The sequence below is a fragment of the Dermacentor albipictus genome, chromosome 6, assembly GCF_038994185.2.
Source record: "Dermacentor albipictus isolate Rhodes 1998 colony chromosome 6, USDA_Dalb.pri_finalv2, whole genome shotgun sequence".
In the NCBI taxonomy this organism is placed as follows: Eukaryota; Metazoa; Arthropoda; class Arachnida; order Ixodida; family Ixodidae; genus Dermacentor; species Dermacentor albipictus.
The window spans coordinates 59,689,308-59,706,360 of record NC_091826.1 but is presented as its reverse complement, the minus strand read 5'-3'; the positions used below and the strand labels follow the sequence as shown (position 1 = coordinate 59,706,360).

The 17,053-nt window shown below is 44.7% G+C and overlaps 1 protein-coding gene across 9 annotated transcripts in view; it reads right to left on the bottom strand.

Annotated features, from left to right (window-relative positions):
• Positions 1-2,222: 2,222 nt before the first annotated feature.
• LOC139061101 (uncharacterized) overlaps positions 2,223-17,053 on the bottom strand; it is a 34,371-nt gene continuing 19,540 nt past the window's right edge. For 4 of the 9 annotated variants that reach the window (XM_070540633.1, XM_070540634.1, XM_070540631.1 and 1 more), the window contains 2 exons: positions 12,086-12,156; positions 2,223-2,418 (listed from right to left, as the gene is read on the bottom strand). In XM_070540633.1, coding sequence (XP_070396734.1) covers positions 2,301-2,418; positions 12,086-12,156 — 189 coding nt within the window. In that variant the 3' untranslated portion in view covers positions 2,223-2,300. Of the gene's footprint in view, positions 2,419-5,077; positions 5,129-12,081; positions 12,157-17,053 lie in introns of all 9 variants that reach the window. The other 5 variants (XM_070540639.1, XM_070540638.1, XM_070540637.1 and 2 more) reach the window with 2 other exon arrangements.

Below are 17,053 nucleotides of genomic sequence, written 5' to 3'. Positions count from 1 at the left end.
AAGCTTACGTATACTTCAGAACGTGAGGTAAGCAGCGCGCGTATGAAGGGGGGGGGGGGGGGGTTGCCTCATATCGATTGAGCGTGTGACGGGGTTTTTGTAACTCCAGACATTCCCGAGAGAGCCGCGATTTCTGGTTTCTTTCTTGGCCGTAGGGAAGCCTAAACGTTTTTTTTTAGATTTATTCCTTTTTCAGAACATCTTTTGGTCGGTTTCGTTGTTGTATTGCTTCAGGCTTCATCCCGACCAGACGGGCTTCCGTCGAACTCTCGACTTCATTCAGGAATTGTAGGCGGAAGAAAGGCTCCCGAAAGAACTTAGTTCTACAACTAACTTCTCTAACTTTATTTGCATGGTTTTACGAAGGGACACCTAACAGGGCTTTCACAAGTATCGGTCTCTCTTCATGCATGCTTTAGAATAAAATGTTATGAAGAACAGTTAATCTTAGTATTTTTCTGCGTTCCTGTATGCCTCCTAATTTTAACGTTTTATTGTCCTTTGACACACTGAATGCACGATAGCAGTTGTTATAAACAAACCTGATGGCTATATTTTGCAATCGTATTTTTAGTACGTCAGCTTCCGTCCACAGCTCCCAAACTGTACATGTGTACGCAAGTACTGACAAAAATTGTCTCATAGAAAGTTGTGCAGTATCCCTTGTAGACCACTTACTATTTCGTCTCGGTAATTCCAAAGCACCACATGTTTTCCCTGCCATGTGATCGATATGTCGTTGCCCCAAAAATTCTCATGATAAAAAGACGCCGAGGTACTTCTCTTCGTTAAATGTATGCAGTTTTCTTACTTTGTGTTTGCGCACGGTTTGCTCAGCGACATTCTTTTGACGGTGTTTGTTGGTACCCCTCACATGTGTCATTCTGAGACGCATCCAAACTAGCCCGAGGGTGAGGATTCAAACCTAACTGTTTACATATCACACATAATGCGAGGCCGTGGGTTCGTATTCCACTTGCTTTAAGTTGCTTGCTTCGTCCACTTTCATTTCGCTCATTCAACATTTAAATTAAAACAAATTATTCACCCAATGCTCTCCATGTAGTGAATGTCTCTTTGGTTCATAATATGGTGAATTATGAATATCGTGCACCTTTTTTTTCCCCTTCATGTCGTTCAATTCATAGCGACGGCGTCTCATTCGGCAACATTGATGGGTCCAAGTAGCATACGAGAATTTTTTTTTATTCGAAAACGTCAAATGGCCGATTGAGCGGAAAAGACGCCGTCTGTAGCAGCGAAACGGTACTTAAATTCCCATTGGCTACGACGTACACCACGTCACAACCTCATCTCGACGGAGCAGATACGACGATGCGAAGCCGCGGGGTGAGGAGGGTTGCTGTCGACGAGGCAGTCACGTGACGCTCGCTTGCGGGTGCCGCCGTTTCGCTCTCGGAAGCCGGCGCATGGTGCCCATCACTCTCTCTCTCTCTCTCTCTCTCTCTTTCTCTCGCTCTCTCTCTCTCGCTGAGCTTAGCTGCTACGCGTGCCTGTTGGTCTTGCTGGCCGCTGCTGCTTCCTAAGTCTATCGTCGCGCAGCCCGTCGGTGGCATGAGGCGTCCTTGATTTCTCAGAAATATCATCCAAATAATTTTTGTCTAAGGCCAACATGATAACGTAGAAATTGTGCAAAAAGTATCACGCACTAATTTAGCCGGGAAACTCGATAACCGAGAACAACGGACCATTGAGCTGTGTTCACTTGTACAGAAATGCTTTCGCATTCGCAAGTCGTAAGAAGTGCTTCGGTGTCATTGGATTTTTTACCTAGGTGCCTGCAAATATCACGTGTCACCCGAAGTCTTACAGCAGAAGCGATGTTGCACACCCGCAGCCCAGGCTACGATTTGTGGTGCAATCTAACACCCCCGTGCCTAGATCTTGCATACATAAAATTCGAGGAAATGGATGTGAATATGGGGCCATGGTAGCTTCACTGGTCAAAGCTTTCCACACGTAATACGAAAACAAGGGTTTCCATCCCTTTTATATCCCGCTATTCTGTCGTCCACTTTCAATTTCTGTTATTTACTAAGTCGACATTTCAATCTAACCTGGAAATTCAACATATATTTTCCTTGATGTCACTGTCTGTTTCCTTCAAATGATTGTGACTTGCCCCGAAAATGTTCCTACTTCATTGCCCTTCTCGCTCCTTACATAATGCTACTTTAAAGAACGTCGACGCAGAGGAAAACTATTATCGAAAATTTTAATTAGAACACGATGCTACCATAGAAACAAAAATGATGTAATAACAGGTACATCGAGAGGCACTACTCGTGTGCCACTGGCCACAGACGCTCTTGCAGTCCCATTCTTTCGCCGCAACGCCTACTACAGTGTTGACCACATCCTGTTGGAGAAGACTTGAAGTCGGTGGAGGACGAAAAACTGCACAAATGAAGGCCGGTATGATTGTTATTCAAACCAGATGCTGTAAATCCGGCACTGGAAAACGCCATTATTTTGTTTTTACTTTACAGCTCTGGCTCTGCGATAAGTATGAATAACGAGACTGTGCGCAAGTATTACCCGCAGTGCCAAACCCAAATTATCGGTTATTTATAAGCCTGAGACCTTGTAGCGTAGATTTCATACATACAAAATTAACAAAAGTGAAACCTATCTGCCAGGCACGAAATATACGCAACAAAGAAATGGGAAGAAGAAAATCTGTGCTCAAAATTATTGCAGAACGGCACGACTTCCTAAAAACCTACGAATACGATACAAACAATACCATGTGGAGGTTGTGTGGCATTTAATTGGCCGCTCACATGCGATTTTTCCAGCGTCTTTTCGGGCTCGCTGTGAGTAGGTAATGAAGATGGTGCTAGTATCCCGGCAGTCGAGCTGGCTCCGTGCAGCGTGCATAAATCGAGCAAAGTACTCCGGTAGTCGAAACGGTTCGGCTGTCGCATAGGTAAAGCGAGACGAGCTAATGCTAGCCAACGTTAAGCTGTCGTCGGAAGCACAACTCAGCAGAAATCCAAGCCAGATAGAGGCTCAATGAGAAGCCTAATGAAATTAACAGTCGTGTAAAAATAGTTGTGTCTAAGACATAGGTCTACGCATTAGGTGTGTGTGTGTGTATGTGTGTGCATGCGTGCGTGCGTGCGTGCGTGTGTGTGTGTGTGTATGTGTGCGCATGTGTGTGTGCGCATGTGTGTGTGCGTGTGTGTGTGTGTGTGCGTCTGTTTGTGTTATGGTGCTGTACATCGACAGCATGTGAAATTCGGCTTTTTACACGCTCTGGAATTTTGTTGCGTTCCTATCTCCTTTAGAAGAAAGCTATCGCTCATAGATGACAGGCATTTTCTTCGTAAGAATAAAAGCCGCACGTATATGTCCCTCTGCCGTCCCATGATTAGCAAAAATGGCAAACTTACTCTGCTTTTTCTTCTTTCTTTCTTTCTTTTTTGTTGTTGTTCACAAAGAACAGTTATTAATGTCGGATTCGACGAATATCCTGCTCGTCGCGCTTCCCGTGCCGAAAAGAAAGCTGCGAACTCTCATCGCTATTTGCTCACCCCCCGTTTACGAAATGTCGCGCGACGAGAAAAACGCCGTCAGTGGCACGCCCTTGTGCGTCTCGATGCGTCGTGCGAGGGCTTCGTCCTTACTGGCACAGCCGGTGTCGTTACAGGCATAGGTAACTTCAAGAAATAAAAAAACATGTAGGCCGAATTCTAGACTGTAACAGATACAGCAAAGCCTCAGTAACTCAAGAAGGCTAGGTGACTATTTTTCGCCAATCCCTTTCGAAGGCGACGCCATTAGGGGATGTCTGCCCATTTCAAAGAGCATGCCACCATCCGCCGTGGACGGGAAGCAAAGCGCCGGATTCGGGCAAGCAATGCATTTCGCCGCAATAAGACCAAGTTTCGTCTTCTGCCGTGAAGAACCTCGTCGGCAGGGGGTTTGAAGTTTCTCAATAAAGCCAGCATTCCTTCTCCTTGCGGGTTATTTCTCAATGTAGTGTCCTCTAGTGGAGTGCGAAAACTAGTCGCACATGCCGTACGAGATCGCCTTCTGTGCGTGGCACCCTGTCATTGTTGTGAGATTCACGTTCTCATATGCAAACCTTGCTCCGTGCAGCGCATTCTTGAGTGGCCTTACGAGATTCTACCTCATCTTGGCGGCCTGTAAAGGGATCTAAATCATCTTTTGTACACTAGTACAATGTACACGCAGCATTTACAGACTTCCTCGTTTTTAGAAGCCACGAGCACACTACCAATGGGCGTGCCTCGTTCTCAAGCGAACAGCGCAGTAGAAGACGCTTTCACCGCAGAAAGCATTGTGCGCCTATGCGTACTTCTGGCACTTACTGATTGTCGCCGTCGTAAGGAGCTAAAATATAGTACGGTCATTGCTCACGTGACGTAGCTGAAAATGGAGGAGACAGTACTTGTTGGGATGTTTCTCTTCCGTTTACCCAGCACCCATTACATGACCATCGTCTTTCAGTATGTCCCAATATAACTACGATTCCCCAAAAATAAATGCTATACGGAAAGCTTCAAAGGGCACGCAGTCCGTATTTACACCGCTATGATGTATAAATGATGCTAAAAAAAGTTAATATTTCGTTGGCCAATGGGGTTATGGCGAATTCAGATCGCTTACCTCACTAGGTGGTGGTAACAACTTTATTGAGATTCTGCTCAGTGATGTTCTGGCAGGCCCGAGTCGTAAACATATCAAAGCTCTCAAATGTCATCGAACCGGATCTTTAAGTAATAGAAGATAATGAATAATGGCGGCAAATTAGCTTCGGTTTTCCCAGTGCTTGCACTATCGAGCAAGAAAAACGTTTGTTCGGAAGAGTACCCATGTAACATGTGGCTTCAGGAAAGACGAATCGAGTGATGAAATCCAGCTGCAGAGCAAGAGTAAGTAAAGAAAAATTGTACACAAGCTCTGCTACCGTTTTGTGTTGTTTGTAAATATAGAACCAGGCGCGATATGTCTCGTTGCCTACGAAAGGGATAACACTACTTATCTGCTGTCATGCCCGAGTGGCGCCGTAGGTCGGACGAGTACTTACGTCAACTATTATTGTGAAGACCGCGAACACGACTTCCAGCTTGAGATAATCCTGCATAAAACGAAGGATGCTTGGACCTTCCTTCCATGCACAAGATGCGGTTATGATCTGTTATCAAGAAACCCCTAAGCCGCTAACCAATGTAGTAATGTAATAAAAATTGTGTGATATAGTGGATGAGAAAAAGCCAATCAATTTGATATGGCTTTGCTAAGTGGGGCAGTGTCCGCCTGCGGTGACATTACATGGGTATAGGATACTCAGTCGTTTTCGTGACCGCGGCTTCGGTTGCTGGATGAAACCGCCGTCTGCCGATAAATCGGAATCAGAAAAACCTCCTCATTTCACCAGCGTTCACAGCTAATCAAAGAATTCCGAGTGCCGAAAGACATCGAAAGCCAATATTGACAGCGTGTCTAATGGCATTAGTGATATCTTGATGAGGGCTAGTTATTCGTATCTTTAACTTAGGTTAAACAGCGCGAATAAAACAAGGACATAAGGAAACACATACCACTGACAAGCGCTGACTGGCAACTGGAAGTTTATTCGAAATTCACCAGCCTTTATAACTTATTCGGCATAGGCATAAGCAACCAGTCGCAAAAACATCTGCAAATCACCAACAACATAATTGTTCATCCAAAAATGCTATTTCCTTTCCCGACAAGGCAAGAGAGGAAGGGCTTACACATTTATCTCCTTCTTTTCTAATGTGATAAGCCTCTACCATTTCCCTTTCCCTCTTGCCTTTACCTTTGCCTACGAATTTTGTTTTTTCAAATATGGGAGTGCAGTAACACCTGTTACAGTGCCCTGCTAAATGACTCCCACAGCCATTCTTTAGGTTACTTCTGAGCTGGCGAGCACTTTCACTGAAACACTGTCCCGTCTGATCTACATAAGTGTTTCCACAGCTGCGCGGTATCTGATAGATAACGTTGCGCCTGCACTCAGTGAAACGGGATTTACGAATTGTGGTGAAAGGGGCCTGTCACGCTTTTTCATACCATCACATATCGAGAACACCTTTTACGGGGCACTTGAAAGCAAATTAATGTTATGTCTATCGGAAATTTTCTTTAGCTTGTGTGACAACTCGTGTAAGTATGGCAACACATGCGCTTGTCTCTTGTTTTCATTCTTTTCTTTCTCGGAAGTTTCGGAACTTCCTTGCTCTTTCTGCAGGATGGCTTCGCATACTGAAGTGATCACAGAACTGGGAAAGCCTGCTTTCTGTAATCACGCTGTCTGATTTAAAGAACTTTGATTGCACTTATGCTCACACGACTAAGTGCTGCCTTAATGCACGTGGTTGCTATGCCTCTCTTAATCAATTTAGACTGCAGCAAGTGTCACTGCACTCTCATATTTGAAGAAAAAAAAATTCACAGGGAAAGGTAAAGGCAAGAGGGAAAGGGAAATAGTAGAGACTTATTACACTAGAAAAGAAGGAGATAAATGTGTAAGCACTCCCTCTGTTGCCTTGTAGGGAAAAGAAATAGCATTTTTGGATGAACGATTATGATGTTGGTGGTTTGCAGACGTGTTTGCAACTGGGTGCTTATGTCTATGCTGAATAAAGTATAAATGGCTGGTGAATTTCAAATAAACATCCAGTGGGCAGCCAGCGCTTGTCTGTGGTATTTGTTTCCTTGCATCCTTGTTATATTCGAGCGATTTACCCTCAGTTCTCTAATGGCATTTGTGTTGTTTAGTGTGTTCAAGAGCTATGCTATATAGCTATCCTATGCTATATATGCTATGCTGTGCTATGCTATGCTATGCCAAGAGCTATAAATAAAGCAAGAAACTACTCAATCAATTCGTAATATTGTGGAGACTCTAGGCCACCATGGCAAGTTGCAGGTCAATCTGCGTAAGACAATAATTTATAACCGCAAAGCTGTTAGTGCTACTAGAAGTTCTTTACCAACTCGTGGCAACCTTTTCACGATGTCCTGCGACAACATGTCATACACTGAATTTTATTTGGAGGCAAAATGGCCATGTTAGGGCTGATGTTCGGAAAAAGATACACATATGTGAGTTAAATTATTGTTGCACAGAAATGCATAAACCATCGCATTCTACCTGTTTATAGCCCGATTCGTACAACGCTTACATTCTTTCTACGGTCCCAAGGGAGTACAATAATTGTACAGAATTTTGTATGTGAATAATATACAGTCTTTGTTATGCGCGATATGCGCATAAGGTTTGTAGTGTGTCAATTTGCCGAATTGTCGATTTCTTTCTTTATTGAGACTTTATACGAGCCAGATTATTTCTGCATTATCTTTACAGAATTAAACATTTCGCCGACCATAATCATGCATACGTATGGCGTCATCCTGTCACTGATATAGTTTCATGAAAGTTTAATCTGTTCAGTGTATTTACACCAGATGTATCAAGGTCGTTAGACAAGCGTCCCTGGTCGTCAGAACGGCGTGTTATGAAGCGCATAAGAAGTTTCGCCGCAGTCCTCAAAGCACAAATTAAGTTTTACGTTCTCTGGAATCGACATCAATATCCTCAGAATCATCACCGGCCTATTTTTGATGTCCACTGCAGGACGAACAGTTCTTCCATTGATCTCATCTAACCCACTTCTTGCGCCCGCGGAGTCACCTCCTCGGCCCCTCCCATATTAAGGCTGACGTGATGGCGTGATAGCGTGATGGAGATGTGTTTACGTAGAGAATCGCGGGCCTCTACTCAGGATCGCATGTTCAAATTCCCTTATTGCTGCATTTTTTCAGTCTCGGACAGGCGTCTCAAACACGGAAAAAGAGAAAAATTGCTGGCAGCACTTTGTGCCATACTGTTCGAGGTGCAATCACATTAGGAAGCTCCCCCGAGTTTAAAAAGATTTAAACGTCAGAACGTACACTGACCCTCTGGCGGAGTATTTGGCTGTCACTTTCCCCATTACACTTGCGATCCCAAAGAAATAGGCGCATAAAACGCATGAGACGCGGCCCTACTTTAAAGAACGTTAGCTAAATAAGCAACATTCTGATCCTATATATTATCTACTGCAGGACAAACATCTTACACAGAGATACCGGTTCAGCCCTGTCCTGCGTCAAATGGCTGTTTCTATCGTATGCCTGTGAAATTTTCCAACTTCATCACAGTGCCAGATTCGATGTCGTCCTCGACCGTCACTATCGCAGAGACTTGATTTCCTTTTCTTCGGTACCAATGATTTAGTTTGATAAGGCCGCCAGGTATCTGCTCTAATATTTGTATTGCCTGGCACAATTATATGCTTCCCTTTAATACCTGTTATTCTGTTCAAGCCAATATTATGTGGCGTGAGTAAGCACAATGTAATGGACTCGTCCACAATTGCCGCGAGCTCGAGTCAATGACCGAATGCAAGAACACTCCCGTACCATGCACAGCTTGCATGTTAAAAAGCCAAGGTGGGGAAATTTGTCCTGAGGCCTTTACTAAGGCATACCTCATATTCACACTGTATTGTCGGGACAAAACTCCGCAGACAACCATCAATTTTTCTCTTAACTTAGGCAGGATTATGGCTCGCGCAGTTCGCACTCTAATCCCGTCTTGCCATATCGTGCCGTGACGATTATCATTTGTTGATGTCAGTGCAACGTCCAAACATCCCTCAGTGGGGAGAACCTACTTGTGTCCGATCATGTGATGCCAGGCAGTGGTGCAGCCAGGGGGCGGAAGTGCACTTCGAGAGCCCTTCCCCTTTCCAGAAATTTCTGTATACCAGAAGAATGTGCCATCCCTATTTCAAACCCCAGTGGTATGTATTTTGGCTGCCTGTTTGATTTCCTTTCGGTATTATTTCAACAGCAGTGAGGACCAGAAACCCCTATAAAAGGCACACTCCGACAGTGGTGCCCTGAGCTGTACCAACGGCCACTTCCCAATATTTTCACCGGAGAAAGACAAACAAGCGCACGTGTCAATGCCTCCATCTCAAAAAGCATCGTCCCGATTACGCAAAGTATAAAAGCGGAAAGAAAACCCTAAATAATAAAGAAGTCAAAAGGCCGGTAAAGAAACAGTTTCTAATTTTGTCAGCACACGTAGAAAGGCTCAAGACGCACCACGCGGACGAATTCAGGTACTGTGCCGCGCTTCTGTGATAGCGAAATACCGTCTGGCACGACCTCATATTCAAGTTCGCCAATACGTCGGAGGATCTTGTAGGATGAGAAATAGCGTCGTAAAGTTTCTCCCTAAATCCTTGTTGGTGTATCGAAGGTCCAGACCCACACATGGTCGCGCGCTGGTACTCGACGAAGCGTCGTCGATGATTGTAGTGCCGGCTGTCGGTCCTTTCTGTTCGTCGGTGACATGCGGCAGCATGGCGTCTAGTGTCGTCGTCGGATTCCTGCTGTAAACCAGCTTGGACGCCGTGATCTGCGTTGTTTCTTGCACTGCCATGGCATATGCAAAGGTTGCACCCTTAAGAAATATCCAGGGAAAAACGGGAGTAACTGGGCCGTTAGTCCTAAAAACGGCGCTTTCGTCCCTCAAAGGACTAACTGCATGAATGTGCGTGCCATGTGAAAATTTCGGAGAGTGAGTGTTTATTACCTTTATGGAAAGAGAGCAACGGGAAGACGAACGATAACAGTTACTCCCCATGCATTTCGCACACAATCATATTATAAAAGGTGCAGCGATAGCAGAAAACGGCTAGAACTATCGATAACATTCGAGAAACTTCCGATACATGCAGGCGCCTCCTGCGCTGGGCGATAACGTTTCACATTTGTCAGCCTGTGAACCGCGGCCGCCGGTGGAAGATGAAGAAGCACACGTGTCGATATGACCTGGACTGTTTCTTGTAGCAACCGCTTTGCTTACTTCTATCAGATAGTATGCGTGGGCGTAAGTGAGCGAGCTTACGAGGCGTCGAAAACAACGCGGTCACCATATGTCTGTTTGCAACCTTCTTCAGGTTGTGGGATACACGGTGCAATTATGGCGTAACATCAGGTCTTGGCATTCTGTGCGCTAGCTCTGCCCGTCTTGTATTCTTCGAGATCTTGAGTTTCTGGGGCAGTGACTCGGCGAAGACGGTCGCATTCAGGCAGATGATCGCATTGTCGTGTAAAAGTTGCCTGTACTGCGCGTTGGCGCGACCTTAGGAGATCAGATTCTAGGCAGTGACCGGCTATAGTTCACTTGGCTGTCTTGGAATGTGCTGAATCGTATGGCGTCAAATCATTCCTTACCCGTGGCGAGTTGCCCAGCAGGTGGGACCCTTCTGGAAAGCGATGTTGAAGTCTGAAAACTGTAAAAAATTTCCAGACGACAGCTCATGTGCAATCGCCAATCCGTTCTCATGGCAGCGAAAAGCCGTAACGTCATCAACGATGTGCTGGTACGTATCTACACATTTATACTTTAAAATAATTAAAAAGATCATCGACATCTCTAAATATGCGCGAAATATCCCCCCCCCCCCCCAATAAAATGCTGGTGTAAGGCACGGTCAATAGTGGAGAAAAATTTCTTACAAAGCACAGATGCGACGCAGGAACCAATGCGGATACCTTGTCTTTGTACATAAAATTCAACTCTAAACCTGATGAAGGTTACTTTTAGCCAAAATTAAGTAATGATAACAAAGCGTGGACCGTCACACCTTGTGCATTTTGGAAAGCAATGATGCTGTTCTCGTCAGTGCAGCTGCTGACACTGGCAAACAGCCTATCGCGTGGGACAGAATAAACTCAATCCCGGCGATGAACAGAGAACAAGTATCCAATCGAAGAAGTTATTTGCGAAAATTTTCTGACATCATTTCAGTTTTCCGTTGCAAATGTGTCACTAATCCGAGGTGAACTAAGGTGCTTTAACAAAAACAGTGTAATCGCGTTCCGCCAAGCGCTGCATTTGGGACTGACAATTGTCCCAAATGTAACTTCAGTTTAGTGTGTTGTGGCTGTGAAAAACGCAGCCAAGGCATTTCTCTTACAAATACGAATAGCCCACGCAAGTTTCGTCAATTCTAAGTCTCTGCGCAAAGGAATTACATGGTTGCTTATCACCCTCGTTTCACTGGTATTTATCCTGAAGAAGTTATTGGCCGCAGCTCATCCTGCCTTCATGCTGCACAAACCTGCTGGCATCACTACGACGCGCCCAACTCTTGTCACCTTGGAGTAGGCACACCATTTTGTGTGCTTGAAAAAGGACACCACAATCGTTCTAGGGTGTTTACGTTGGTCGGAAGAAGGTGTGTCAACAGTCCTCGAAAGAGCGCCCACGGCCTCTTGTAGGCATCGGTCCTTGTCTTCGTTCTCATCTTTCGTCTCAACTCGTCGGGTCATGGCTACCAATGCGTAAACAGGCAGGCAGGGCTCATGGCTGAACTTTGGTCCCTTAAGCAAGAGATTCGATACGTTCTCCGTCATGCTAATATTTCAGATGGGGGCGACGCCATCCTGCGTTGCGCGTTCCGCACAATGGAGTCGATTCAGCCTTGGATTGGCTGAATAACGCCTTGTGGTACTTCGTCAGAGCCAACCATGAAACGGTAAATTTAAGCACAGCGCATGAGGCAGGCCATAAAAATCCATTCATTTAGTCATTCTTCTTTTCGTTTACTTTCGTCAGCGGTGAGCGCCATAAACTCTAGAAGTACACGGAAGACATACCACGACAGTGCCGCCCACAATTGTACCTATAGCCACTTCCCGTTAATTTCTTGGTAAATAGGCAAATCGTTCCAGCTCAGGTGTAACGCTTATTTGTGTGAACAAATGAACAAAAAGTTTTTTTTTTCACATTGCCATTTTTTGCAACAAATGCGTCGCGCGGTACGTACAATGCAATTAATGGAGCTCGAAAACTTCATCTAGGCGTCTGCAGTCGCGACGAATTAAACGGCTTTCTTTGCTTCTTTAATGAAATCACCACTGTCGCTCTTGAACGCCTCTCTGGCATAAGAAGCGTGTCAGCCTCTAAAATGCAAGAATTTACGACTAGAGGAAGACCAATACTTGCGCACTGAACCCCGCCTTCTTCTGCTCGAACTTGACTGCGGCCAACCTTTCGCCAAGTCTTGTTGGAAGAAACTGAAAGGCATAATCCAATAATTAATTCATGATTACTTCTATGATATCCATTTCCATCTTAAAAATCAGTATACGAAATTTGCGCTTAGACCACGACAATCTTGCTAAAATTTAAGGCTTGCAATTCATGATCCCAATTCTTCAGTCGGCACTAGTCACTTGTAATGAAACAGGGGTCCGTCGTGCTTTCGGTGGCAGCTTGAAGACGATGACGACGACACGCGCGGTAATTGCGAGGCAGGTCGTGCTGTTCGCTGCTGCTAGGTTGATTGTCACCTTTGTAATTTGATTTCCTTACATTTCGTGCAGACACTACGTGGGAAGCATCGGAGACCGCTGCCAACGCAGAAGCTTCTGGACGAACAGAGGAAGTGCGTCAGATGTCTGGGCACGCATGGTTTGATACACGGCGGCACTCAGTGGTAGGACAGGCTCCTGGCTATGAAGCAGCAGCGAAAGCTGGCCGTTCCACTTCCTCTCGAATGAAATCTTTCCGCTGAAGTACGAGAGCAGAAGGATCGGCATGGGGGGCCAGTGGGAACTGCAATGGCCGATATGGTGTCAGCCTGCGAGACGTTTGGTACGTTGTCGCGCATTTTGTATAGACTCTGGCACAGGTTGAGGAAAATGGCGACAAAGGTTGGACTCTTGGAATGCCGCATTTTACACGCGTCGTCCTCACTGCCCTTCAGAATATTTGTTTGATCTCATCCTCCGGCATGGTTAGACTAACACAGCTGCAACGGCCCAATGCAGTATCAATATAGCTGGGAAAAGTCTCGCCGGGCTGCTGTACTGGCTGGCATAGACGCTGTTTGGCGCGAAGCCTACGGACAGTGGTGCAGACAAAGCAGTTCGGTATAATGTGTCCTGCATGCGGACGAAATCGAGATACGCTCATAAGAGGACAGCCGGTGTTCGACGTCATGTTCTTAGGTCATAGCCGGGTCGCGCTCACGGCGAAAACTGGCGCAAGTGATAGCAGCCATGGGTGCAGTTGGTGCGTTGGTCGCGGCACTCATGGTGTTGCTACACAAGGTACGAGTGCAGAGCTCCAGGGAGACTTCAAGGATATGAACGAGACCTCCACGAAATGTAATGATATTTAGTTACAAATTTGTTAGTCAGTCGTAGCAGCAGCCAAGCAGCAGCGAACGGCACGAGCTCCATCGCAATCACCGCATGGGTCGTCGTCGTCTTCGCACTGCCACTGAAAAGAGGCGCGCCTGCCTCCTTACGCTTGTATTTTTGTTAGGAAACAAATGCAAAGTTGCCTAATTTTAAGCTTCTTGTAATGAAAGGTTTCACTAACAACGCGACTATGTGGTCACCTGGTCACTTCCGCCGTCTACGCTACATAAGCAGAAGGCTGCCTCGGAGATCAAACTCACGTACCTGCTGAGAGGTGTGATTTCCATATCATAAGAGCCTTAAGGCAATCCGTATATATATATATATATATATATATATATATATATATATATATATATATATATGCAGCAAACCAGGCAAGTGTACAAAGCACAATCACGCATGATCAGGAGCAGACATCGCGGGATTTTACACATTTCAGCGAAATTCATACTTTCTGGCGGATTAGTTGGTTACTACTTGAATTATAAAAGTGCTGCTCAACATGCACAAGAAAATAAAAAAAGTACGGGACAGTACCGACTGCTAACATTATTTCGTGAAACCACAGACAGCTTCTGTAAAGTCAAACTAGTCAGATGCGCTACCTGGAGGCGCGAAAACAAGAAACTAAGATTCCACCCCCGAAACGAAGTGTGCACACTATCTTTCACTGGCGAAAAAAAAATTTATACGACAGGAAAAACCTAATCATCAAGGCCGCTTTAAAAACACAACAGCAAAACAGAAAAAATCCATCATAAATAACGCATAAAAAGTAAAAAACAAAATGCTAACAGAAACAATTGACAAAGAAGCTCATAGGAAGTTAATAATTGATGCGAATAAAAACACAAGAACACTTGATGATGCAAATACCATGACCTGAGCAATGCGAAAAGCATTATAACTCACAGATGACCGTCGAGAAAAGCAAATACTTTTTCTTAGAGTAAAATAGAAGGCGTGCCTATGCACTTACCCTTATGTTTTCTGATAAAGACAGCTTCAATAATCTGCCTTTCTGGCTTGTCACGTGATTTTGCCATGATCCTGATTTTATCGGCCTCTGTAAAGGCTGATCGAAGATATATAAAGGCTTTCTGTCGCTTCATGAAATAAGGTTAATAGCCTGTGCTCTGTCCTATCCTCCTTTTCCTTTCATGTGCATCTTGCCCAGCACATTTATAATTCAGCGCAATTTAAGTGCCTGGAGACGCTTAGTCTTTTCTTTTCAGCTAATTTTTATGAGAAGAAACACGCTGGTCACCTCGTATATGTCTGCGCATGTGAGCGCCTGCACATAGGGTTCGTAAAATATGACTAACTTTCTGGAAAAATCTAAGTTACTCAACGGCGCTCGAGGCGCCGGCAGAACGCGAACATGACTAGAAAAAGAAGGACAACAGAAGCGCCCTTCCTCTCGTTTTATTCTTCAGCGTATCACACGTCTTGACCTTCCCTTACATTGATCTCTACCAACTTGGTGAAAGTCACTTACCTTCAACACTTCGGTAATGTTTTAAGTTTGATTCGTCAAATCGCCAAATCTCTTGAATATCACATGATTTAAAGTTCGAGCAAAACAAAGGAGAAAAAAGACATAGCACCCACGAGACAGCCTAAAGCACCCGCAAAAGTTTCACTTGATACAAAAAAAGCCTATTGGCAACCCAAAAAAATTGCGTGTCATATTTTAAGAGCGCCACGCTAATGCAGCATGCAGTTTCCCTGAACAATTGTATGAAGGGAACTTCGTATTCTGTAGCTAAGGGTCACTTAAGGCACTTAAGCGGCTTCTGCAGCCCTGTGTTCTCCTTAAGACATGTTTTACCCAGCCCTACGCAATGCGGAGATCATATACCAACAAGCCCAAATTTCTACCATGTAAAGGGATTTATCTATACAGCTAGTACGCATCCACAGGACAATCGGATATGGCGCTTCAGCAGCAACAAGGGAACAATAGGTGATGCATTGATTAGTACAAAATTTGCATTTATGGCCTCCAGCCTTCTTTTGGCCTTGGAAATTAACCACATTTAACAAATAAGGGCGTGATGCACCAAAAACAATATTCCCAATGGTTATGCTTGTCAGCTTGCGTATATTCTTTTGCCATGTCTAGAAACCTACGACTGCCTGCGCACTGAGGAATATTAAAAGCGAAGAACAATAAGCAAGAACGACTGATCACTTCAGCTGGTGGATGAGTACGCGAGATTCTCGGCAGTGCCGTTTTTGAAAAATACTAATTGCGTTTCCAAATTATAAACAAACCATACGCACAAAGGACGCAGAATCGATGACCTACCAATCGCCCCATATGAGCTGAAAGACAGCAGCACCACACCTTCCTCCAGTAATATTTCTTTGAAACTCTGCTAACAAGGGGAATTATCAAACTCTGCACACACCCACATATCCATGTGCATGATTACAAGGTTAGGCGGGTCAATTACGATTAATTTTTATTGATTCAAATGAGGACCGCGTTTAGCGTAAGAATAGCAATGGTTCTCGATGTTCACGGTCTTGGTGGATCAGGAATCCACACTTTTGAGTATTACCGTCAGGCTTAATGTCTGTTAAACAACTTGACGCTGATTTCTAAACCAAATTATGTTATCGTAGACGTTGAGAAGTTCGTTGCATGATTTGCCTTCGATGCCTTCTAATGGACGCGTGCAGGGTTTTCACACGTAATTTGAGCTTAGGGTAAAGCTCAGCTACGAAAAGGTCTTGCATATAAGATGCGCTTAGGTTTCATGAATTATTTTATTCAATTTATTTTATTGTTCTCAAAGTCCCGAGGTTGGAAACTTAGATGAGGGGTTTGAGGGTAACTGGTACTGCACGAGCCAGGAAAGCTTAAATAATTGGTATAATGTATAGTCAAAGGCGACATTCCAAGGCAATCGCATATGCGTTTTGTTTGTGGGCTGCACGGCTTTAGAGCTGCCGATTTCTCTGCAACGAACCAGTGGCGCCATCTGTCGCTCCCCAGATCCTTTCGATGAGTTTTGTCGTAGCAGTGCCCAACGGCGTGAGTGTACCACATTCAGGGGACATGCCGTACTGCTTTTATGTAGCCATTCCATAGGGCTTCGTACTTTCCTTTCAAGAAATAATCTCATGAAGAGGGCGGAAGTAACGCCATAACTTTGCTCTCTCATGAGACAAAGGATGGCGAAAGCCTGAAACGCCATACACTTCCATGAAACACGACAAATGGGACAGAAACGGCTGCACGTTTCACTTGAACCAGGCAGGCCTACTAATGTCAGATGCCGCCATTATTGGCAACGAAGTGCTTTCTTATTGTGTGCGTGCACGACGGCTGCCTAATACCCGCGCAAGGACATACTCGGCTGCAAAAAATTTACTTGAAATGTATGCATATCTTGAATAGGAAAGGTCCCATTTTATTTAGCATGCGATTTGTGGTTGTAAAATTGAAACCTGAAGAATGTTTCTACCTCGTGTGTATTATATTGCATGCTACAAGTGCCACTCTTGAGCACCTACGTTGCATTAGCTCGTTAGCTGGCTGCTGCTTCAGTGGCAGTCAGTGCAATTATAACATCTAGACATACTTTATATTCCGAGTTATTTCAACTGTTGAAACCAGCAAGATTGTATTTCAATATTTTCCGCGAAGTCAATAAATCATCTGTGCTCTCAGTAAGGAAAGACTGCGTAGACTTGATCTACCTTAAATGAGTATGGTCATGGTACGGCCGATACACGGCTAGAAGTGTTTTGA